This window comes from Ornithodoros turicata, chromosome 2 (genome assembly GCF_037126465.1).
Source record: "Ornithodoros turicata isolate Travis chromosome 2, ASM3712646v1, whole genome shotgun sequence".
Classification (NCBI taxonomy): Eukaryota; Metazoa; Arthropoda; class Arachnida; order Ixodida; family Argasidae; genus Ornithodoros; species Ornithodoros turicata.
In genome coordinates this window covers 7,481,208-7,506,843 of record NC_088202.1, presented here as the reverse complement: position 1 = coordinate 7,506,843, position 25,636 = coordinate 7,481,208, and the positions used below count along the sequence as shown (strand labels likewise).

Below are 25,636 nucleotides of genomic sequence, written 5' to 3'. Positions count from 1 at the left end.
ATGAGATATCTCATGCTCATCTTCTTGCCAAGCTCTCGTCGCTTAATTTTGACCCCTTCGTCATCAGGTGGATTAATAGCTTTCTAACAGACCGCCATCAGCAGGTTTTTGTGAATAACACATCTTCCTCCTTCATTCCTGTTACTTCTGGCGTGCCACAGCGCACGGTCTTGGGTTCACTATTTTTCCTAATCTATATCAATGATCCACCTCGTAGCATCTCATCGAAAGTACATCTTGTTGCGGACGACTGCGTCATTTATCGTAGCCATCTTTCTGACGACGACAACCGGATCTTGCAGAGTGATTTCAACATGATTGGTGAATGGTGTGGCACATGGAGTATGCTTCTGAACCCGTCAAAATACAAACTGATTTGATTTACTAGAAGGCGAATATCGTCCTCCGTCAATTACACAGTCTGTGAAATTGAACGCGTCGTATCGTATAAATATTCAGGGGTCCACTTCACCGCTGACTTGTCCTGGAACACCCATATTACTAATATCCTTTCCCATGCTAGTCGTAGCCTTGGTTACATCCGACATCACATGCCTCATACCCCCTCTCATCTGAGGCGCACGGCTTTCCTGTCTTATACCCTAGTTACACTAGCGCTCTCAACCACGGTTGAACCGTGGTCAACCGTGGTTGAGAGTGTTACATTGCAGCGCCAACCGTGGTTGACTGCACAACCACGGTTGAGTTTCGACTGAGCTCCTCAACCACGGTCGGGTCAACTGAAAAGCAAGATGGCGGACTCCACTTCCGCTACAGTAGTGTCGTCGGAAGCAATAAGTGAGCTACCGTGCAGTAAAAAAACACTTCGTTTGGTCAGATGCCGTAACGATGCACTTGATAAACCCCTGGGAGGACAGTGTAGCCGTTTCGAAGACCAAAGAGGCCAGAAAAGAAACGCCGCCGATTACGATGGCGTCGAGACAGCTACTGCGGTTTTCGTCGGGAAGCAAGTGCAGGTTAAAATAGAAAACCTGACGACGGAATACCAGGTAGGAAACTTAGTTAGTTCATTTCTTGTTTCTGCTTGCTTTGTTGTGTATGTCATAGCTACTTACGCCTATTTTATCCAGCTACCACAACATGCTGGTAGATGACTCCGTGCGATCAGTGGCGTTTTCGTCGCATTCCTGCGAGCGCGTATAATGTACATGCTGTTTGGTGTCCTTTTCGATGTTTCATACTATTTGGTACAACTGATGACATGTCATACTTGAATTTCCAGCTTCACCTATGAAAACTACAGCCACACTGCACGGTTTCGCACTGCTACAAAACGACTACTTCAGAAACAGTGATGTCATGATTGGTGAGCATAACCACAGCTGCAATCTGAATCTGTGTGCTGATATGATGTGTGGAACTCTGCATCTGACTGATCTGCTTCAGGATGATGAGGGGATATGGAAATGGGGTGTGTACGTCCTCTTCGCTGGAATATGTGTTGCAGTTAGTATATCACTGCTTGTTCTGAACTCTTGTGAACCAAGCATGTGCTTAAAACATGTAATAGTTTGTAAAGAAATTATTAAGTGGTAAAAAATAGAAGCGCAACAATTTTGAAGCCACTAAAATGATAAATATGGATGAGCATTTACTAAGCTGGAAATCAGTGCCAGTGCTGGCAATGCTGCATGTAATCATATGCATATTACTACTAAGCATAGCAAGGCAACTAGCGGGTGGGGATCCATAGTCAGGAGATTTATGTGCAACAAGAAAAGACAATAACGGTAGCTTGTGTGTATTGTATGTCATTTGTTATGCATACTATTTATCCCCTGTGTATGTGATGCACCATAAGCATGCTATGTTGGAAGTAGTCCCGATAAACTTCGAAGGAGTGACAAAACAAATAAAAAAAACTGCAGAGGAAACATCGAGGCATCTTCCTCAGTAATATGTCGTCTCACTGCATGCTTCACACATTCTTCCGTATCTTCAAGGTTCCAATTGTACACGAACAGCCAGATGGAAACCATTGTTGCAGCATCCCAGCCTGAAGAACAAACAACTGAGCAACAAGAGACAAGTTCGGAACCTGCACAGACCTCACAGAGAAAGTAGCCCAAAAACCAGACTGTGATGATGCAGGTCCTAGAGCTGGAAATGGGAGCTACAAAAGCTGAAAAGAGGAACGAAGGTTTCAAAGAAAAGTACTGAGGCTGCAGGAAGGAGTTAATAGAATGCAACAAGAAATGCTTCGATAAGCAAATTAAAATGGTGCAAGCGTGATGGTGTACTGTGGAAAGAGCTTACATTTCCTTCAGTTCATATTGTGTGTTCCTCAAGCTCAAGGAAATGTTTCCTTCTTCAAAGAAATGTTTCATTCGATGTAGACTTATTTTTCAATCATCGTCACCACAATAATTTTCTTTTTTCCATAACAGAGAAATCTTGCATACGTAGTTTGTTTTTAAGCTTTATAACAGTGCATTGTCCTTGCAAAGCCTCATTAAATGTATATGTGTAATGTATTATGTCAGTGATTCTCAGTTTTTGTTACTTAAGCTGAAAAAGGGTCATTGCGTGAAAAAAAACACAAGAAAACATAAGCATATTACCGTAGTTATAAAATCTACTTATAAGGAAACATGACACTAAAATTATCCACTTTAGAGAAATGTACTTGCCCGCAATAAATATGTTGTCATAGTGTTGTAAGACGTTGTTTGATTGATTTTGATTTTAAAAAATATGGAGGTGTTCGGTTCAGCTACTGCAGAACTCGTGAATAGAAAACAGTAGAAAAACCAACCTCAAGATGACGAAGAGGCAAAGAAGAAAAACCATGCAAAACAAACAAACAAAAAACAAACAGGGTCCACCTGATGGATGTGTCCAGTAAATGAAATAAGAGTTCAAATGAACATAGACTGTAAAATGTCATTGGTGTTGCTTTCTTCATTTTTTGTGTGTGTGTGTGTTTGATAATGTGGACATCTGTCTCTTATGATGGACAGTTTTTGCTTGCTAAAGTTGCAGCTAAGTGCAACGGACATGACCGAACCTCATACAACAGGACACACAGTTGCCCTTGGTTGCAACTTTAACAAGTACACATACACAATCTCCCAACTAGTAGAGCTAGGGTGACTTTTCCTGACGAGGGAGGGGAATCGTCGATGTTATTGAAGCATGACGGGCGCTTTCAGCACATCTAATTTAAAATCATTATTATTTGCTACAGCAAAAATTTGCAATACTGCACCGTTTTGCTATGCTAATCAATCTAATTGGTTTTTGGGCATTTTAGTAATCTACTTCACAAGCAAATGCTTTGCGTTTAAGCAGGGTTTGTTTAATGGGGAGATGTCCTTTGGTGGAGACAATTGTGTTGGCCTTTTCGAGGCCCTTTTTGGTGTGGGGGTGACGCGCTAGATGTCGACTTCATGAAGGTGTTGCTCCATAAATGTGCAATGCGATGGCATCCTGCTCACATGCCCTACCTTCAGTGGAAACTGGTGTCGAATGTTGTGGCATTTCCCTGACATGATGGGCGGTAGTCCTGCATTCAGTCCTGCACTGTCATTCATGCCTTTGCACATGTTATGTAGAATGCAACCTCTAATTATCATGATTATCATGTCACAGTTATTGATGTCGCACTCAATCCCCTTTAGAAGGATGCAGAGTTGTGCTTTCACTCTCCCAAAGGCATTTTCAACCACGTGTCTTGCATCTGACAGTCAAGCATTAAACTGCCGTCAGAGTATAGCTTCATCATATACGGCTGCAAAGGAAACGCTTGGTCACATAGGATGACTAGACCCACGATGAACCCTTGCATTGCCTCTATGTACCAGCCCTTGTTAGTTGTAATAGTCTGAGCTTTGGTTCTTTGAGAGCACATCTCAATGTGGCATCCGTCCAGCATTTTGAGAGAGTCCTGTTACTCCGTCAAACCGACGTAGGTGGCTCTGCTTGTGTTGTGAGCTTCACAAACTGGGATTGTAGTTTGTCCAATCACTAAGTAAAAGCTCCCAGTAAACATAATTCACAAAATGCCTGCTGACACCAAAAAGGCTGTTCTGCAGATGCTAATAGGCGATAAAGGGCACCTGGCACTCTTTTGCAAAGGCACAGCCTGCCTCATGTCCGTGTCTCGCCTAGCTGTGCTTTGGCAAACGCCCATCATGTAGCTGAACGTTGCACAGGTGACGCGATAGTCCCGTTTCGGTTTAAAGAACTCGTCAGCGAGGTTGGGCAGTGTGGTTTCCGACCAAGACGCTGGCCGTCGATAGCTGCGCAGTTGCTTCTCCCTTGTGCACAATCGCAGGGCTGTTGCTGTCAGAATTTTCACCTGTTGCCGTGCTGGTTTCCGCTTTCGTCGCTTATCTATCGCGCGCGCACAGCATCCAGCTCACACTCTGTTTTCCTCAGTCGAGACTGGAAGTAGGGGAGGTACAGAAAAACATTCCAGACCCTCTCTCGCACCACGTCGTTCTTCGGTTTGCTCAAACACATCGCTTGTCCAACAGAACGTACACGCACAGTACAGACACGGCAGCACAAGAAATATTTACACGAAATATGTAGAACTCAACGAGGGCAATGACGTGTACAACAAAATAAAAGACTAAATAACGCGGATAAGAAAAATGCACGGCGACCCACGAAAGAGCAGAAGTACAGCAGAAGCGTTCGTGCGAATTAGTGTTGTGAACCTATTTCGCGATTCGTCTGAAATGTAAATTTGGAAATGTGGAACAGTAGTAAAAATGTCGAGTTGCGTACGAAATCCTTCCAATACACCGCCCGAAGCTCGAGTACACCTGCGCTGTATGGGACCCCCATCAACATTACCTCTCGACCGGTACCGAGAGTCTTCAAAACAAAGCAGCCCGCTTGATTTTCAGCGATTATTCATCAAGTACGAGCGTCACGTCCTTGAAACGTCGCGCAGAGCTTCCTGACTTGGCGATGCGGCGGAAAATCCATCGGCTATCATTGTTCCACAAGTTTTATCATTCGCCTACTCTTCGTGAACCGTACATTACTCCTGCACATTTTCTTTCACGTCGTGTCGATCACATGCATAAGGTCCATATACCTCGTCCCCGTACAACATCTTTTTCTAATTCATTCTTTCCCGCGATCAGCACTGGAATTGAACAAGCTGCCATCCAACATTGCGACCATCACTGATCACGGCCAGTTTCTCACCGCTATTACATCATTACATCATATTTTGCCCTCAACACACCAGCATAACCATATATAGTTCTCAACATTTACTACGCAGTAGATGTGTGTTCTATTAGTGTTCTATTATATGTGTCATCTTGACTCTATGTAGTACTGGTATCAATATTTATTTCTCAATAGAAGTGTGCTTTATTTATTTGTTTCATTTTGACTGTATGTAGTGTTAGTATCAGTGTGTTTTCTTCTTTGTTCCGTGTGTGTGTGTTCTGAGTGCCCCACCTCCTTTGTATGGCCTAAGGCCGCTCGAAGGTAGGCTAAATAAATAAATAAACTCCAGGAGATCGTCTATCCCCGTGTCAGCCTCCGTCGTCGGAGGCTCGTCAAAACAAGCTCTTCTGAATTCTTGCAATGTCGTCGACCCTCAAAGGCGGCTATAAGAACACATACTGCTCACCAGCAAATAAGTTAACGGTCCTCCACTTCTCAGTCGGTAGCGTATTCGCCTTCTGATTCTGAGATCTCTGGTTCGAACCCAGCCTAGGGCGCCAGCAACTTGGTGGCAGGGTACAAGTTGCCTGGACACGCCGTCTTCCGCGAGGAACGTTTAATACAGGGTGCCGCGTGATGAGCCTTCACCGCACGTTAACTAACCCTCACGTGGGCAAAAGCAATCCACAGACCAGCAGCTGTGGCGTCGCTCATGATCTCAGTTGTCTCGCGACGTAAACACCCCCCCCCCCACACACACACACTTCTCCCGCCCACTGCCCTTTCGCTCCAGCGACGTGCCGCCAGCCTTGGAAGGCACACCGCATGTTTACTCAACATCTCTCCCCCCCCCCCCCCATTTCACATTAGCACACGAGACGATCTCACGAAAACCACGAAGAGCACCAACTCCATGTACAATGCAAGGAGGCTGCGCGGTAGACAACCAAAAAATAACTTTATTTATAAGATGATGGGATGTGGAGTTTCATCGCCAAAAAACCAACTACTACACGAGATTTCCGAAACGGTGCAGCGGGCCACGTAGAACGACAACGTTTAGGCCCTTAGCGTGCAGAGGCCCAATGCACATGTGATCGACTGAGCGACTGTCCGGGTAGTAGCCGAGTGCAATATCCTCGCACTCTCGGAAACCGGCAGAGATCGGAGAGCCCCGGAGAAGACAGGCGAAGTGTCGGTGCCGTCACCTAGTCAAGAAATGACAGAACTATCTCACCAACCAAGATAGTCGCGCTCAAAAGTAGACGATGTAAAACACACCCTAGCTGTGCAGACAAAGTGACGTATTGGTCGTAGAGAAGGGGGGGGGGGGTGAGTGCGGTTCAGTCATCCAGCTCGTAGGTGGCGGCTGGGTGCACCCATGCGAGGGATTAGAGAGAAGGGGGAAAGGGGGCAATGTGGTAGTGGCGGTACAGAAAGGGAGGGGTGTGCAGTCCTTTCCTGCTCTGGAAATTGGGTGGTAGTGAACTACCCACCGGAGAAAACACACGAGCTCCCTTCAGTAGCCTTCATTGAGATTGTGTCTGTACCACGGCAGCCGCCAGTATGATTGGGGAAGTCATCCCTTCTTTGCATGTAGAAGTGGACGTCGATGCCCCAATCGCTCATCGTGCTGGAATACACTACGCTGGGGTCTTCTAAAGGCAAGCCCCAGAACAACTGGTTCGCGGACTTCACGAAGGAAAGCTTGGTATAGCCAGTGACGATAACAACAGCTTTATTTGAGTGATGGATGGGGTGTTTTATAGCCAGTGGCGATACTCTACCCCGTTGCTTAACGATAAATGACCATAACGCTTACAGAAAGCGTTATAGATTGTGTCTTCGTCGGCAGCATAGACAAGCTAGTGGTGGCCAAGTACGCCAGCTACTTCAATCTTCACAGACTTCTATTGTCCATCGTCGGAGATTGCCGTGATGGGCTATTAAAGGCTATCGCATGTCAATGACAATCTGCCAAGCGATGATATGCCATAATTTGACTTCTATATCGAACTACGGGACGATACCAGATTCACCCAGATACCTTTTCATCCATGGAGGCCACCATGTTGTGTATGTCATTGCGATTACGTGACGAACAGGGCATACCGCAATAGTACGCGCCGGCGAGCGGGCGGTAGCTACGTCGGCTCTCCAAGAAAACTATGCCAGGGGCCGCTCCCGTGTTTCCTTCCCCAGGTTATGGTTACACCATGTGCTAACGAATGTCTTTGGGCCACTGTTCCGGCTTCTGTCGTCGGCTACACTACAGCATCTCTCGCTTGTGCGTGTTTCGGATCAGGGGCGGAAGCTGTATCATGAAATCAGTAAGGAGTTCGAGGCGTCGTGACCATTGCTCCAGGGAGAAGCAGTTTTCCAAGTCGGACATGGCATCAAGTGTAGCGCTGTCCCCGACGACAATGCGTGCACCACTTTTGTCCAACTTTTACTTCAGAAAGCGAACGTCCCTTCTTCGAGGGCATAACACGATCTTATTTTCATATAGCTTATTTTTTTTAGAATTCATAACAAAATAAATAATACTAAATATCACACATGTTCCAGCATTTAGCCCGAGCGCAATGTTGAACTATAAATTTTCATGCGCGGAGCTAGCGCGCCTTTGTCGCTGACCTTCGCTACCTGATAAAATACCGCCCCCTACTTCCTTCCTTGTGGTGGCATGCGTGCTCCGCTGCACGGTTGTCTATTGGCAGCTGTGTAAAGGCCTCAACTGGTAACCGCTGTATAGCACAGACCTGCATTACGATAAAGAAATAGAACGAGGCATAGTTCATTGCGTGGAAATGCGGCTGAACACACCTGGGGCCTGTTTCTGCATCCTCTTATTCGTTAGTATCCATGGAGAATTGCCCAACCAACGCGGAAGACCCGATTTTGCTGTTTGTGGCACCAAGTTCAGTAAGCATATCTTTTGACAATTATCCTGTGCAAATTTCGAATGACTTGAAATACGAGTAGGAGAGACCAGCGGCGTGAAATATACGGTAATGAAGCAGCGAGGAAGTGCCTTCAGCGCTTTTATGTTACTGCTGTAGCACTGGAGTATTGAAGCATCGCTATGGACCGCGCAAGACTGTAACTAATTTACAAGCCCATGCATAATGAAATGGAGTGGCGCATTTCGACGTTTTGTACATATTTCGTCATCCTTTCATGTTATAAATAAAGGTCACGTAATAGTCTGTTCTCATTCAATTGTGTGTCACACGTACTGTTCTGAATTTTGCAAAGTCAAAATGTCCGAAGCTCATAACAGTACCAAACGAAAAGACTACACCGTGGGTCCGCGGCCATCCTATCGAAAAACAAAAACGAAAAGCATAAGAATCTGCCTACAGTGTTTTCTGATGCCTGTGATTTGGAACACTTCCTGTGCGCTCTGGTGTCAAACACCAGGATAACTGGTGTTTCATGGTGTTTGTTCTCTACCGTTTCACACCAAAGTCCCTAGTGTTTTCCACATATTGTATGTGACACAGCATTCACAGACAGAAATGCAAGAGCATGTCATAAAACTGTATACATTATGACTGCCTTAGACACTATACACAGGTAGAGAAGCACGTGCACCAGAATATGAAAATATATAACTGTGCTATGTTGTTCCAAATGTCTTCTGTAGCAGTGAACTTCTAGTTCGAACTATGGAGTTTATACTAGTTATAATAACAACAACTTAACTTGGGCCAGTTGGTTCATATTACCTAATCACTCAACGATCTTACAAGGCCGCTTTCCTGGGGGTACCATTGACATCTCAGGATATCGATGCTGTGCATCGTGCGCCAACGCAAGATCCCGACAGGCCAAATATTGTTTGCAGATTAGTGTGTCTACAAAAAAAAAAAGGAAAACATTTGGATGGCGGCAAAAAAGAAACTTCCTACAGTCGCAGCGTTTGTGTTTAACTCGTCTACTCCTGTATTTATTAATGATCACCTGTGTCCATATTACAAAAAAATGCTAGGACAAACGATTGAAAAGAAACGTCAGTGCAATTGGAAGTATGTATGGGTCAGGCGTGCAATGATTCATGCGAGAAAGGCAGATAACTCAAGAATTCTCGCCATTAAAACCAGGGTGTCGAACCGAACCCGAACCGAAAACCGTGCCCGAACCGTTATTTTTGCCGGAACCGAACCCGAGCCCGAACCGAAATTTTCATGACACTGTTGAACCCGAACCGGAGCGGAACCGTAAAAAATAATAGCGGTAACCGGTTCGCAACAAAACAGTTCGGACATAAAGGAAGTCAGCATAAGCGTTCATCTCAATTCCCGAACTAAGACAGATTTGTATCATCATCACGCGTCCATAACATGGATTTCGGAAATTTTCACGTAACAGTCAAACGAGAACGTATTGTAAGTATACTTTCAACGTCTTTTTAACACGCTGAAGCGCAGTTCTTGTGAGCGCCGCGGCTAGCGCCCCATGCATGCTCTGCGGCGTCTACTCTTCAGAGACGAGGCGCCACGCGGACGAGTGAAACAGTAATGGACTAAGCCAGTTATATAGCTCTATAGGACGAATATGGGAATATGGGATTAAGTAAGCGCCCAACGTTTCCCTTTACATGTGAGCAGTAAAAATTAAACAAGTCAGAAACATGAGAAGAGGAGAAGGAGCGTACGCAGAACGGTGCCTGTTTGATTTGTCGTGGTTTGAAAAGTAGATGCAGTTCTGTTTGTTGGTAGTGCAATTGTGTCGTGACACACTGCCTTTGTGTTATGAAACACTAGTGAACTGCTGTGAGCTGGGACAGAGCAAGGCTGGCAAACTTATTTTCGACATTCTTCAGTACTGTTTCAGATCGATTCACACTGCGAATGCAATGTGCCTTCAAGTACCGTCGTCGAAGTAAAATGCTGTCCATCTTATTAGGCTTCCTTTAAGTGTACTTTGCTGCACTGTGCGTGTGAAAAAAAGAGATTTTCGGAACAGAAAGTAGCAGGACTACACCTCTTCATCAGCGTGGACTCTGTTTACAATAAGTGTTCATCTATTTCTCCTTTCACTCGCTAAAGGGAGTACCTGACCGCTAAAAACGTCAATGCAGACAACAGCAGTAATGCATTAGCCACGCATTTCCTGATAAAAGCCTTTTATGAAACAAATAGAATGGAAGCGTTGAACCAGTTCGGGGCTGCGAACCGGTTTGTGAACCGGTTCGATTTTTGGCGTGGCCGGCCTGGAACTGAACCGGAACGAAATCAAAGCAACGCGATCCCGAACCCGAACAGAACCCGTAATTTTTGTGGTTCGACGCCCTGATTAAAACTGAAGCTGACGTCGCTCTGATAAGCTAAAAGCCTATCATGTAGGAAACTACTATGTAAGGTCATATGACAGACAAACTATTAGGATGCTACATGTAAACATTTGTATAGTCTAAGGGAAAATTTTGATCTGTTATCATGTTTCCTGAGTTCTTATCCTTGCGATGTATCATGTCTATCCGAAACATGGATTTATGAAAATGAATATTATCGGTTACCAGGTTCCGGATATGTTGGCGTTTGTCGACAGACACGTGGAGGGGAAGCAGGAATTCATGTGAACACAAACAATCACTTCTGCGTGCGTGATGACCTGAAGTTCAATATTGAAGGTCGTTGTGAATCACTATTCATAGAATTGAACAGTTGCATAATCATTGAAGTTATATAGAAATCTCCTACTTTGTCTAATAACCTTTTTCTAGCACAAATTCAAGAAACGTTGTTTAAACTGAGCTCCTTAAAATGCCATACCTATATCTGCGGCGATTTTAAATATTGACTGGTTAAATGAGGAAACCTCACTTGCATACAAATGCCTCTTGGGTTCATACTCGTTTAGAAACTTAATAACCGTAGATCAAGAAGTTACGCGTCAAAAAGAACTCGTTACGAGTTAAGTTATCGTCTGAAAAGTGTACCGGGTTAATAACGAAGTTCTTCAGCCTGAAATGTAACTCGCAGTTACGGAGTTACTTAAAAAAAGAACGAGTTACTTTCAAGTTACTTCGGACACAAAATAACACTACACAGGTGCAGCGCGTGTGAGCAGTTGAGTTTGACCTTGAGTTGCCTGCAGAGGAGTGCAACACGGTTAGACCGTTTTCGTTTATGTCCAACAATTCGAACGCTTTCCATCTTACTCCCTGTGGTGAAACACCCAATCTCCCCGTCATCATTTGTTGTTGTTGTTGTCCCCGTGGGCGCACAATGGTTCAGCTTCATTTCAATGGCAGCGGTTCTCACTTCCTGAATAGAATATTGTCATTGATTGAATATCATATTTTATTGCATAAAATGCAATGAAAGAACCGGAGAAAAAGCAAGAAAATATGTGGACGTGAGTGAAAAGCGAATTAAAAGTAACTTGGAACTTAGCTTAAGGTACTTTGGCAAAGTTACCTGAAAAAGAAACGAGTTCCTCTGAAAGATACCACGGCGCAAAATATCGAATTAAGTTACAAGTTACCAAAAAAAGGAACTTAGTTACAGTAACGAGGTACGTGTAACGAGTTACCTCGAACTCTGCTAATAACAAAACCAACACGGGTACCGCACGATACATGATACCGCCACGCTACTTGATCATATTATAACAAATCCAGAAGCTGGGTTAAATACTGAAGTGATAGAGGAATATATTACGTATAATTTTCTACTAAAATTATAAGTTCCTCTTTCAAATGGTAATACCCAGTGAAAAGTTACGAAACACGTAAATTATGCAAAGTTTCGACAACTAATCACAAAATACATACGAGAGCCCACATTTTACGCAAATGTTAACGAAAAAGGTGTGAATATTACCACGAAATTACAAAGAGCTTTAAGGGAATCTAGTTTTCAGGCTCACATACACTCTAAAAAATAAGTGAGTCAGGCTGACTGCCCTTGGGGGAGTCAAACCTTGCCACATATATAACTCCCCTCTTGGAGTCACTACGACTCCATCAAGGCAGGGGGGTCATTTGATGTCAAAAGAGGAGTCATTTGACTCCCACTGGCATGAATCTGTTTTGACTTCAATCGGCATCAAGTGACCCCATGGGGGCAGTCACTTGATGCCCTCGCGAGTGGGGGGGACCTTCCACCCCAACACAAACAATGCACCAAAACGAAGCACCCTTGCAATAAATTCTGTTTCCCTGCGGTACTCGCTAACTGCACCAGTTCTTGACCGGAACGTACAAATATAAATTCCGTTTGGTCAGTTACATCAAGGTGTACTGGCAGTTCGAACATACAGCAGAAAGACATAATTTGTTGCAAACGGTATTCTGCATTTTTGACAAGCTACTGAATGGTTCCAGACTACAGACTTCAGATAAGACATTTTTATTGCTTTGACAACGAGCACCCCTTCGAGACAAGATAGCAGCAATAGGCTGCAGTGACTAGGTTACACACGCTTTGTTCTTTAAATTGAACCACCTGATCAACTTTGACATTGTTCACAGCCCTGCACAAATCCGATGATCCACATCGATTAAGAACCAGCACTTGCTGAGCGTAGTGGCTATTGACTGTCCTTGAAACCAGTTTCATCCAGTTCGAGTGAACAGCTAAATTATTCAATTTTTGACCAGGATGAATGTTTTTGTTATTCTTTTTCTTTTTCATTTGCGGTCAGACAAAATGTCACCTACAAGGTGGTGCCTTCAAAAACCCACCAGTCTGATATTTCCTGTATTGCATATACGAAAATGGTACCTGTGGATTTCCGAACTCAGAGAGAACGAATTATCATTACCGGGGAGAACAATTGGAATGTGGTTCGATATGAAAAGCTGCCTAAAAAATGCGCAAAATGGAATGAAAAAGGTTTCTGGCAACAGCACGAACGTCTCGCTGATGTGCTGGCTCGTGATGCCGCCGGCCAGAATTCAACTAACACTTGCATACTCTCCGTTGATGCTGCCATTGTTACTGTATAAGAAGTGTGCGAGTAACACTTACGCGCTGGCTTCAAAATCTTTCTGTATGCTGTTTCATACATTCGAGTAACGTTTTGCTGCTATTCCAAATTAATTCCCAGTTTCCCCCGATAACAAGAATAGGTGCTGTGTCCTTGCAACCTCAGAGGCGTTTGTCACACAGCTTAGTAGAGTAAGCGTTTGCGCTGGTTGGTTCATATTGAATTAAAAACAATTAAAAACCCCCAGTGCCGGTCCTTGTCCTTTTATCCTCTGTCCTTGTCCTACCCAGCACTGGGGGTTTTTAATTGTTTTTAAGTCACACAGCTGTAGCACGCAAAATACTGAATAGGGGCAGGCTTTCCGAGGCGACCCCCTCTACGATGGAGCATTACATGGAAATTAATGAAGCACAGCAACTACTTATGACAACTAGTAGTACTTAATCGATGTACATTATGAGATATGTGCAAAGCTTCAATCTGTATAAGCTCGAAACAATGATTCCACGTTAATGTAACACTTAATTAGTTAAGCTCCAGGACTGTACACAACGTTAACGGTAAAGAAGGTAGCGACCGGCAATGCCGATGTGTCCTCCATGCAGGATGCCCGACCATGAACCCTTCGGTTAAAACAGATAATGATGCAGAAATTTGCAGGTCATCTGCTGTGTGATGGATGATGGTAGGATGCACATGGGCCGTCTCCCGGCTTCTACAAGTATTTTAAGACTGAAATTATGAAGAGTGCCAGCAAAACAATACCACATTATCAGTAATATAATTTCATAAGTTCTATCTCTTCCGCGGAAAATGCATACGAAAATTCAGGGGTTTAAATTGAGTTGGTATTTGCTGTTGTTATTTGAATGAAATAAGGTGAAATGAGGATGTTTCTCATCACCACTGCAGTGATGCGATTGACTCAAGTCATTTTAGAGAACCTACTGCAGCAGCAATCAAAACCCTTTTCAAGCAAAAAAACGGTGCTTTTGAGCAGATATGCTACATCATCACGCGCACACTATATATTTTAATACACTTTCAAAAAAGAGACGGACACGTGGTCATCGAACCCGAAGCCCATCTCCTTGTAGCGACTGTCATGTACTGGAATACAGTTGAAGTAGGTTACCTGTAATGACAAAAATTAGACCAGTGTTCGTAATAGCGACAGAGCGGTGTCAAAATTCGAAAATTCCAGGTGAAGTACAGTAAACAAAAGAATATAGAAAACTGCAAATAATTTCCCATTCGTCATTTTCTGCCGATATGTTGCAGTCACAATGCCAAATATAAACGAAATAGTCGAAGAAAATGCCAAAGCTAGCTCACTGATGAAAAGGTACTATGTGTGCGCTTCACACTAGAGTCCTGCACGGGACCGGGCCCCCGACCCGGCCTGCGGGCCGAGCCGGGCTTGTTATTGGTTGTGTGCTCTGGGCCGGGCCGAGCCCGGGCCGACAGAATACGCTAGCACCGCGGGCCGGGCCGGGCCCGGGCCGTTAAAATACGCCACCACCGCGGGCCGGGCCGGGCCCGTGCCGACAAATATGTTTCCGAGAGTCAGGCCCGGCCGGGCCACGCAGCCAATTCCACACAATGGAGATGCATTAGTTCATATCATCATGCGCTTGCGTCATTCCTGTGCATATTTTGCAAAGACAAGCAAGGGATATTGCATTAGGCATATGATTCGACCCTCTAGAACATTCTGAAAGCCACTTTACATTGCTCGTCACTCCTCACGTATTTCACAATCACTTGGCAAAGCTTGGTGAGAGGGGTATGGACTGGGAGAAGGAGTTTGTCGACAGCATCCTCTACCTCCGCAAAATCTTGACAGTGTAACGATAACGCCCATGCCCGCGTACGTTCTGGATTTAATTTGGTCTGGTGCGGTTATGGTGTTAAACCGCCATCACACGTATGTTTGTCTTCTCTCCTTATAAATTTACTGATAAATTTGTTTGATAATCGCCAGAAACGCGTACGTAGCGGCTGGAAATACTATGCCGGGATCTACTCGCCGGGTCACCGGGCCGGGCCAGGCCGGGCTCTATTTGCTTAGATTCCGGGCCGGGCCAGGCTCTAGTCACTGGGTCACCGGGCCGGGTCGGCCCGCATAAAAATATGAAGGTCCGGGCCCGGGTCGGGCCATTTTTCGATGCGCCGGGGCCGGGTCGGGCCCGGAAAAGTCGGCCCGTGCAGGGCTCTACTTCACACTATGCCATCTTTTTTAGTTTTCTTCGCACTCAATTTGTGCGCTGTGCTTTCACGTAGTGCTAGAATCACATAGGCTGAACATGACCAATATTTATTTCAAGCTTCTCGTACCACAACACCAATTAATTGATAGCCTATTACGAGCGTTCCCACAAATCTTTCCGTATCGCGTTAGAGGCGCCATGTGACATTTGCGATAAGTAGCAGAAACGCAGCAATGAAACAGCAACGACTTCAACAATGAAAGAAAGGGTGATTGTGATCTAATATCTATCGCTTTACTATTGCCTGGCCCCAACAGGTAGGAGACAAACTCATACGCAGTTTCACGCTTTAAACAACACGTGCCAGGAAAGGGTTTCCTAACGCCAGGATACCGGACTCACGTCTGCAAAACAGAAGCGAAACAGTACAAATAGGACAAGCGCCTTCGGTCCCGGGATGACTTGCGCTACCTAAAGTAGCGCTACCTGGTGACTAGGCACGCGCTAAACAAACAGAGGGCCCCAGCTGAAGGCCTCCCTTCGCTTTTAACAGCGCAAGTCGATGTTTGCGCGGATTCCTGATATTTTGCAGCAATGTAGCAGGATTGGCTGTATAGCGCAATTGGCGGAGCAATCACATCACTGGACTGCAGCCTGCCGTAGCGATGTACTCGCCGGATGATTGTGCTAATTTCGGAAATTACCTTCTGAAAACTTCTGCCACCATTCAGGAAGGCTTTGAACAATTTTTAATTGTGGGAAACTTATTTTTTCAATTGAACATTGAGAATTTCCAAGTGAATCTCACTGTTTTTATTTGTACAACAGTATCGCAACAGAAATAGCCCAAAAATTTGTAAAATTTCTACTTTATCCCCGGCTGCTCCACTGTCGCAAAGAAAAGCGCATGGAAGATGCTGGGAGAGGAGTAAGTGACCCCCTCTTGTTTTACCTTTCTTTCCCCCGCATTGACCTCGATGCTGGGGACAACCGCCTTATCACAAAGAATCCAAAACAAGTCTTATCACAAAGAACGCACAACAAATGAAGGTGGGGACACTTCCTCCTGGAGCCCAACATTACACGCACGCTTGTTCGCAAAAATCAAGCAGGCGTGGCTAAAGCGTAATTTTTACTTTTTTTTTTTGAGTTGCGATACTGTGCATAGTTTTTGTTGGGTCTGTTGGGCGCTTATCAGTGGAGGCAATGAGCCCAGTTGGGTGCTCCAACTCTAGCTCAACATTATCTACTCCTAAAATGAATAATTCAAACATTTAGCTAATTGGCTAACTCCGATATCGTACAGCTCCAGTTGTAGGGTCCAATGCCAGTAACCTAGAGGCAGTGATAGAGTCTACCTAGAATAAATAATTTTATCTGTAGCTTTAGCTGCAAATAAATATCTGTATTCAGTAAAAACCCTCTATATTAACCTAATGTATGCATGTTTGCGCATAAACTCAGTATGCGCCTTCATGTTCATTATGACAGAGGTTGCACAATGGCTCAGATAGGTGTATAAATATTTTACATATCTTGGAGACCCACCCACCCCTTCTCAACAAAATGGGCCTACAGCACAAAGAACTCTGCTTACCAACTTCTTGATGACTCCATCTGTCTTCTCTCTTAGTAGTGTTGGCAGGAGGCAGAACATAGCACTGACCACGGCACCTAATGCGATGGACAAATTACAATGGCCACTAAATATTCTGAAGTGACACACCTGTAATTTACACAGTAAATTGAGATTGTGTAGTGCCATTCCTGTCAACACAGAACCACTGCATTCTGACCAGCAGACAACTTCATCAATAACCACAGCAGAAGGCGTACCACTGGGGAGAAGCAGGTACTCACATGGTTCTGGTGTACCCAAGAATTATCTTAACATCTAGAGCAGAAGGGTGATGAGGTGAGGATTACATATGCATCTAAGTTCTTCAAAGCGGGTGCCAAGGTCAACAGCAACGAAACCATGGCTCCAGCTCCCTCCTCCCATGTATGGGCGTGGGCACACGCTTGCTGTGCTTCCATTCCAAAGGCAAGGAGCTGGAAAAAGACAGAGATGCTTAATGCATGAAGATATTATACGCAATCTCAGCTGATGCGGTTTTCTGAAGTACAGCTAACATGAAGCTGTATACTGAGCAGACATGCATGCTTCACACACAAAAAAGAAACAAACGTTCAATAAGAACAAAACGTGCACAAAATCATAACATAGTTGTATCCACTGCCATGAGGGTGTGACGCCACATTATGCAAAGGACAAATACAATAATACAAACATAAAACGCTGACCGTGCGAACAGGAAGGAATTCAACCACCTCAGGGAAAAGAGGTGCAGGGATACGGGCAGTGACGTACAGGAGCTGCAGGGATGTAGGCGTCATTCCAAGTAGTAGTCAAGTAGTACTGTCATGTATCGTTTCCATGAAAAGCTCTCGCACCTCCACCAATTATGTTAGCGCGAAGGAAGCAGATACGTGTTCACGGGTGAGTGACTAGTTTATTCTGCGCCAAGGGGCAGGCGCGCGGGACGCGTTGCTCATCATCTTCCTTAGCTCCTCATCATCTTCACAACATCGTCTTCCGTCCCGTCTTCATTCATCCGGCTCTTCATTCCGCAGCACATGTGTTTCGGCGGCACGACGCGGTTCGTAAACCGCTCCAACCCCCGTACGACGGCCCTTTTCCCGTCCACTCTCGTCAAGCGAAGACCATCACCGTTAGGCTTCCTCATCGGCTCGAAGTGGTCTCGGTGGACCGTGTGAAGCCTGCCTTTTTGCCTGCCATCACTCCGGTGCCCGAACTTTCTCGCGCCTCGTCCCCCTGTCCGTCTGCACCGATCCATCCGCCACATTCGGTGCATTGGGCATCCGGCCCACCTTCTGTCCGTCTCATTCCTCGCCGGTTTACGGTCCAGGGGGGGGGGGGGGGTACCTGTAGCTGACGACGATGCTAGGCCACGCTCTTCGTGACCAGCCAAGCTCATCGGGCACGCATCATCATTCTTCCACCCGCGTTCATTCAGGTCGCGCTCTTGCCCAGTAAACTGGCTATTCTTCCTGCTGCCTGTCCTCGACTCCTTTCCACACGTCGCGACATGTCCACTCGAATGAAAAAGTTCGATCGTTCACTACGACGTACCGGCGCGTGAACATTTACAATTCGAAATCATTTACCGTAAAGCTGAAGCTCCAAAGATATCACCCTCCATTCCGTATCTATGTCAAACCACTGGATGGTGTACTGAAAAGATGGAAAAATTAAAATGCCCTTGCATGCTCGCTGAGGCGAGCAGGCACTAGTAGTAATAGGTGGTGTCCAGGCTACATGGGGTCCAGTTAGCAATATGGACCCCTGGGCCCTGCCCTGAGCCCTGCGCGTATTTTTCCTTGCGCGGCGCCTGTGCGGTGGGTTGTCCGCGCGCTTATCGGCGGGGGGAGGGCTGCGTGCGCGCTTACCCTCTCACATTTTTCAGCCTGGGCCGACTTCTTTCGACATTTTTGAGCCTTGGTCGACTTCGTTCGCATATTTTTCCTCGCGCGCGGCAGGCGGCGCTCGGGTGGAGGCTCTTACCGGTGGGCGGAGCGTGGCCGGAGGGCCGCGTGCGCGCTTACTCTCTCACATTTTTCAGCCTGGGCAGACTTCTTTCGTAATTTTTCAGTCTGTGCCAACTTCAATCGCAATTTTTTTTCATCTACAACGGGTATGCAGTAGGCGGTTTACATGCAAAGAATAGCCATACACAAATGTACAAGTGAAAATATATTTCTTAAAGTCATTAGTGTCAGAAATTATGTTATGACTCTGTGTGAAGGAGAAAAACTTAGCCAAAAAAAACTTGATGCAGAAGAAACACAGTACACATAACAATACTTATTACAGGCATGATGCAATAGCATTGAAGGGTATCACACATCATACACAACATTTTTATTGTTAATGGAAGTTTTCAATTAAGCAGAAGGGATAGCACATTTAATCAAAGAAGATATTTTTAATCAATATGATTACAATCAAAATTACAAGTTTTATTATAAAAAGTCTAACATGAGCACCATAGTGGAGTTTTAATTACAAAGTTCTGATAGATGTATGCAACTTCAAGAACAATAGCTGGGCCGACTTCTCTAACGATTTTTTTTCAGCGTGCGGTGTGTGGTGCGCAGGTGAGGGGGCTATCCCTGTGCTTACCAGCGGATTGAAGAGCTGAGCGTACACTTATGGTTGTACACACTGGGCTGACTTCTTTGGCTATTTTTCAGCCTGGGCCGACTTCGTTCGCATTTTCTTTTCATGCGGCGCGCATGTAGGGGCATGCACACTGACAACATCGGGCCACATCTTTGGCGATTTTTCACACTCGGACGACTTTGTTCGCAATTTTTTTCAGGTGGTGCATGTATCAAAATTCAAAGTTTTATTATAAAAAGTCTAAGTTAGAGAAACATGATCTAAGCAAATGAGAAAATATTATCGGTGCAAACAATGAGCACCCTAGCGAAGTTTTAATTACAAAGTTCTAATATGTAACTTCATGCACAACAGCTAATATTCCATTATGACACATTTAATCAAAGAAGATATTTTTAATCACTATAATTACAATCAAAATTAAAAGTTTTATTATAAAAAGTCTTACATTATTATACGTGACCACCATAGTGGAGCTTTAATTGCAAGTGCCAATAGATGTATGTGAACAGCAGAGAACCTGGAAGACCATGGGGACACGAACACGAAACGAAAGAAGATCTATAACACTACATTGGTTAATCAAAACAACAAAGGAGGAGAATAATCTATCATTTTATCTACCATAACATCATCCTCGTGACTTCATCTAGTCGATTCCCATACAATTTTCGTTCTAAGAGACACTGCAAACCTTACTTTGTTTTATGAATCCAACACAGAAAATACATTAAAAAATGAACTTCACCGCATAGCGCGCTCCTAGTCAACAACCAGCTCTAATAATACGTGCCCTGCTTTGTTGAATATGGGAGGCGTACGCCTGTTTTGTCACAGTTATGAACATTTTCGAGCGCAATAGGGAAGATTATTCCAACATTACACAATTAATAAATTTCTTATTAAGTAAACAGCATAGACATACAGAAATAATGAGAAACAAAACGATCAACAGCTAATACAGAACCAAACATATGCACCAAAGCAAACAAGAGGTACACAGAAGAAAATAATTGAAAAACAATCTATCAAAACGATAAACATGCACGGATGAATAGCAGAGAAACGCTTTGAACGATGCATCTGCCAACATGTAAACAACACACAGGAAAATAATAGCAAAACCAACTATCAAACATTACAATTTGAAATTGGAATAATATATCTTTTCAACTATCATAAAATCAACCTTGCGATCTAACAATATAGAATTTTCGTCCTACTCAGCCACTATAAACATTACCTTGACATAGCTATCCAAACACGCAGCACAGCTATGTACACAGTACAACCAGACTCGAGACATGGTGGGGTCACTCTCTCCCTCGATACAACCCAAAGGGAAGAACCTGTTGTATATCTGTGGGGTGGGGGAAACCCTCTCTCTTTTTCACATTCTTTCCTCCAAAAGAAAATATTCTTAGGACCGGTGTACAGAGACGAATTTTTTATTGATTTCAAATAGACATTGGAATTATTCGACTCTCAAGAACACAATAAGAATTCTAACAAAAACAATAGCACACAAAAAATCTAGGAATAGACTTTTATGTCAGTGCAAACTGGTTTTAGAGAAACATGATCTAAGCAAACGAGAAAATATTATCGGCGCAAACAATACCAAAACGAGAAATGTTGCATTTAATGTATTTCAGATCAGACACAACTATTATGCATTCATTATTCTCAACTCACAAAATATCAATCGAGTGAACATCTGAAGCAAAAAGAGAAAGTCAAGTTTATTCAGTGATAGAAACAATACTAATTCGAAAACGAGAATTGAAATTGAAATTGAATTACATAATTTTTTATGATAACTTTGCAACAGTAATTTCTACACGCAAAAGCCACAAACAACTCATCTGAAATGCAAATTATTGTGTTTGCTACAGCAAAAATCAACGCACACAGCTCAAAAATACATTCCCAACTAGAAGAATATTTTTATTAATATCAATCGAGTGATCATCTGAAACAAAGTCAAAAGCAGTAATTAATTTAGGCAAACATTTTTCGTAATCACGCAGCACAAATATACATCACAGAAACACGTCTTTTTCATTCAGGGCCCACTAGTGGAAACAATGTGAGAGAGGGAAGCTGAGTTCCCGTACACTTTCGTTAAGGTTATGCCCGCAGGGAGTAGGGGAATCCAACAATGGTCTTGGTATACAATGTATAGTTGAACGCCATAAACTCACTCCCGCAAGTCAAGTTAGGGAAGGAGGCTCTCTAGCGCTGTCTTGTACGTAGAATCATTGAAAGCACACGTTTTTCCTTATACAGCATATCTTTTTGTAAATTGAATTTCATAATTCTCACGACAGGTGGAACATTCTAAACCTGATAATAAATTTTTAATAAATAAAATTAGCACCGATATGATTTAATTAAGTGTTGGGGCACACTACAAAACAGAACAGACAATTGCTATACATTGAAGAGATGGACGGATTTTGTACTCGTTACCATAGGACATGGGAGGACCTGATAAAAAGCTGCTTCGAAAAGGAGGAGCCTCGAAGCGATTCAATTATCGATGCATTTCAATACGTCCTAGACATGGTCGTATTCTGAGATATGGCGCCAATTATGGAATTCAAGATGCGAGCACTTGTATGCCGAATCTACAATAGTTATAAAAATATTTGCACGTCAACATCGGAAGGACCACTGGGATTGATGGTGGAGTTTTTGAGGTTTGCTAACGAAGAATTAAAATACACTAGACCAAACGTAATTGTAAACATTGCAATGGGCATTGCATTAACCAAGAAAGCAATCAGATCAAATTATCACATACAAGCAGTCTATATCGCACGATTCATTGCGGATTTTTTGAAATTACACCTAACGGTTGAAATGGAAAGTACATAAAAAATCTTATCACGTGATATATTCCACCCTAGAACCTCTACACATTTATTTTCTTCTATCAGTCAATGATGTCGAATGAACAGAAGTGCAATATTGTCGTGCAAGGTCTGATGTATCATCACTTATTGAAACTCAACAAACACATCAATTGCGGTGGACCACCGGACGATTTTCATCTAATACTCTCGTGTACGCCATTCAAGAATCTTCATACAAAGAAAGGAAACATCTGGGCGATCCTGCGCCCGACGCGTTAACGCGGTACCGCACGCGAGCGTGTTGCTTCGCAACTCACCATCTAGATAACGTTTGTGTTTTTAACTGATTTTGGCATGAGGGAAAATTAAGACTCAGTGTACACGCTTCATATTCCATGAGAATGCTAAACAAATTGCTGAGTTGATGCCTTTTCACACCAGCAGCCACAGATACGATCTCAAAATCGGCCACTGTATTATTGAAGCCATCTAACACTTTCCATACAACCCCCCCCCCCCCAATACCACCAGAAAGGTGGAACAGGGTCGTGCAGAATGATTCACACCCAAATTGAACCGTATATGCACCGAAAAGGGGTGTCCAGAGTAAGGAAACAGCTTCCGAAAGCGGTGTAATGACAGCTTCGTGGGGGATTCCTGTAGGTATACGTTGTACATTTGGGCGGTCGATGACAGCTTCCACAACGGGCACATGAGAGCTCCTCCTTGAAAAGTGGATGAATTACAACAAGAGCACAACTCATAACTTGGAACGAGGTGACACACAGGACGAGACAACACACACATCGACGTCGCACTTTCAACCCTTTTAATCAAACTGAATCCAAGACCACAAAAATGAAGCAATGAAAACTAAACCCTAGCTGACTCCAAGTCATGTACCAACTGCCCCATATATTCTGGATCACAAATCAAATATCATAATACATGAAAATAATACAGTCCAGGGAACATAAACAACAAAGAAAATGGTGCGCCGTACATGACAGGAAACATAAAGATCAGTAACTGCTAATTAACATAATTTTTTTACCTGTCTTCTAAAAGATGAATAAGAACATATATTTTTTTTTAATTTCAGGCGGCAACAGGTTTCAGTTACATACCCCACGAAACGAAAACGATAGCCTGCCCTAGTTTGTACAGATCTTTCTGTAGATTCAGCATTCCACTTGCTCCTGCCCTAGTACGCGAGCTTGAATTAAAATGGCAAAATATCATCTTGAGCAAAGGGGGTTTAAGTTTTAAAATGCGATAAGTCAGACCAAGAACACCATATGTTATTATGTCCTGGATACTGAGAATATGAGTATCACGATATGAAACATGAGATAAATAGGGCAAACCAAAGCTAATCCTGGTGGCACGGTTTTGTAAGGCTTCCAGGACACATAAATGGGTCTTGTAAGTGATACCCCACACAGAATAGCAATATGACAAATAAATAATAACAATTCGAGGCTTTACGTCGCAAGACAACTGTGATCATATGACAAATGGGAATGACCAAAAGCGCAATATAAATTAAGTAATATGGATGTTGAAAATACTGACGGGATTTCACAAAGACACTAATGCCATATAAAACCCTTCGAGCAATAGGTTTGATGTGCGACACGAAACGTTGGTTTTCGTCAATTACAACACCTTAAAATTCGGTTTCTTGACAAAACTGCAATGGAGAGCCTAATAGCGATAGTGACGTGGGTGTAACTATGTTTCGATTGGTAGAGTGAAAAATTATAGTCATTGTTTTACTGTCATTTAACTGTAATTTATTGCAACGGCGCCAATAGACCAATTTGTTAATGTCAACTTGCATTTTTACTGATAGGTCAGAAATATCCTTGCCAGTTAATAGTTGAGTCGTGTCATCAGCATATAAGTAAACATCTGAATAAGCTATGTGCGCATAACGACTGTTAATGAAAAGTAAGTAACTAAGTACGGAGTGCCCCAAGGGTGTGACACCCTTGGGAGACTGCCATATTAAAAGTTGCTGGTAACGAGAACACATCCTGGTATCTGATAGCTTGAGATCGGTACGTAAGGTAACTGGTAATTAAGTTAACCGCAGTGCATCTGATAGTGCTGGAGCCTTTATTTTGTAAACAGGGAATGTGCGACTACTCTATCACTTTTTCTCCTTTCTAGGCTGTTCACGTGCTCTTGCTCCACACTCTGTATGTGCATGAAAATAGACTCCGCAATATTTACGCTGCGGCTCGTGGCCATCCAGGTTGACTCTGGCTTTATGAACCTTCTACCCGCCACCCTCTTCGCAACTGCAGGGAGAGCTGCATTAGTAAATAAGGCAAACGAACACAAAAAGGAATTGTTTTCTTTTAATTATGTATTGAACTTCTGTTCTCAAACAGTTGTCCTACTTTTGCTTATTTTACAATTTACTACTTTTCACTGGGACTTACTATTGCTACTTTTTACTCTTTACTTGAAGTGATGTTTCATGGCATGCCCTTTAGCGTCCTGTACTTGCGAGAACCAATCTCATAAAATATGGCTCGTTCGATCGGCGTTAGAATGCCTTTAATCAAAACTGGGGTCAAAAAAGAGGATGTTGCGTGAAGGTGACATTGGAAGAGAGAAGGTTATTTTCTCGTCGGCGAACTTGTCTGGTGGCGATAAGCGATAAGTGTAGGAGGGCGTGATATCTTCATGCTTACATGGTTTGCAGGAGAAATAATCTGCACTCAGGTGTTCCTATCGTGGATACAACAAGGTTCTATTTTCGTGTTCCCCACCGAACATACACAAAAATTAGTATACGTACGAATAGTACCCGATCTCACCACGAATTTCAGATTGGAATATAACACCCGATTTCCCTCCCCCCGATCCCAAATCGGGAAAGCCATTTAAGCTGAAAACGTCAGACACTAATTATATTCCAGTGTTACAAAGATTCTAAATAAGCACCAAGGATTCGCAAGCGACGCTATCCGCGACCCTATAAATCCCTATTGCGCAGCCGCGACAACATTCACACTACGTATAGATCAGGGGTGCCGAACCCATTCTTGTCCGCGGGCCGCATTGAGCCATGGAGGAACTACGCGGGCCGCCCGGCTTTGGGGTAGCCTGTTTCTGATACACATGACACAATACAGAACTTAAAACTACCTAAAACCAATATATTCGGGTTTCTTAGCGTTGCTCAATCGCGCGGCCACCAATCCTTTTTATTTGCTGTGTCACGAGAAAACTTTGCACCTCTTGTTTTTAATTAT

At 43.7% G+C, this 25,636-nt stretch overlaps 1 protein-coding gene across 1 annotated transcript in view; it reads left to right on the top strand.

Annotated features, from left to right (window-relative positions):
• The first annotated feature begins 7,856 nt into the window (after nucleotides 1–7,856).
• The window catches only part of LOC135384289 (uncharacterized), a 41,712-nt gene continuing 23,932 nt past the window's right edge, over nucleotides 7,857–25,636 (top strand). The window contains exon 1 of the mRNA XM_064613497.1: nucleotides 7,857–8,079. Coding sequence (XP_064469567.1) covers nucleotides 7,965–8,079 — 115 coding nt within the window. The 5' untranslated portion in view covers nucleotides 7,857–7,964. The remainder of the gene's footprint in view (nucleotides 8,080–25,636) is intronic.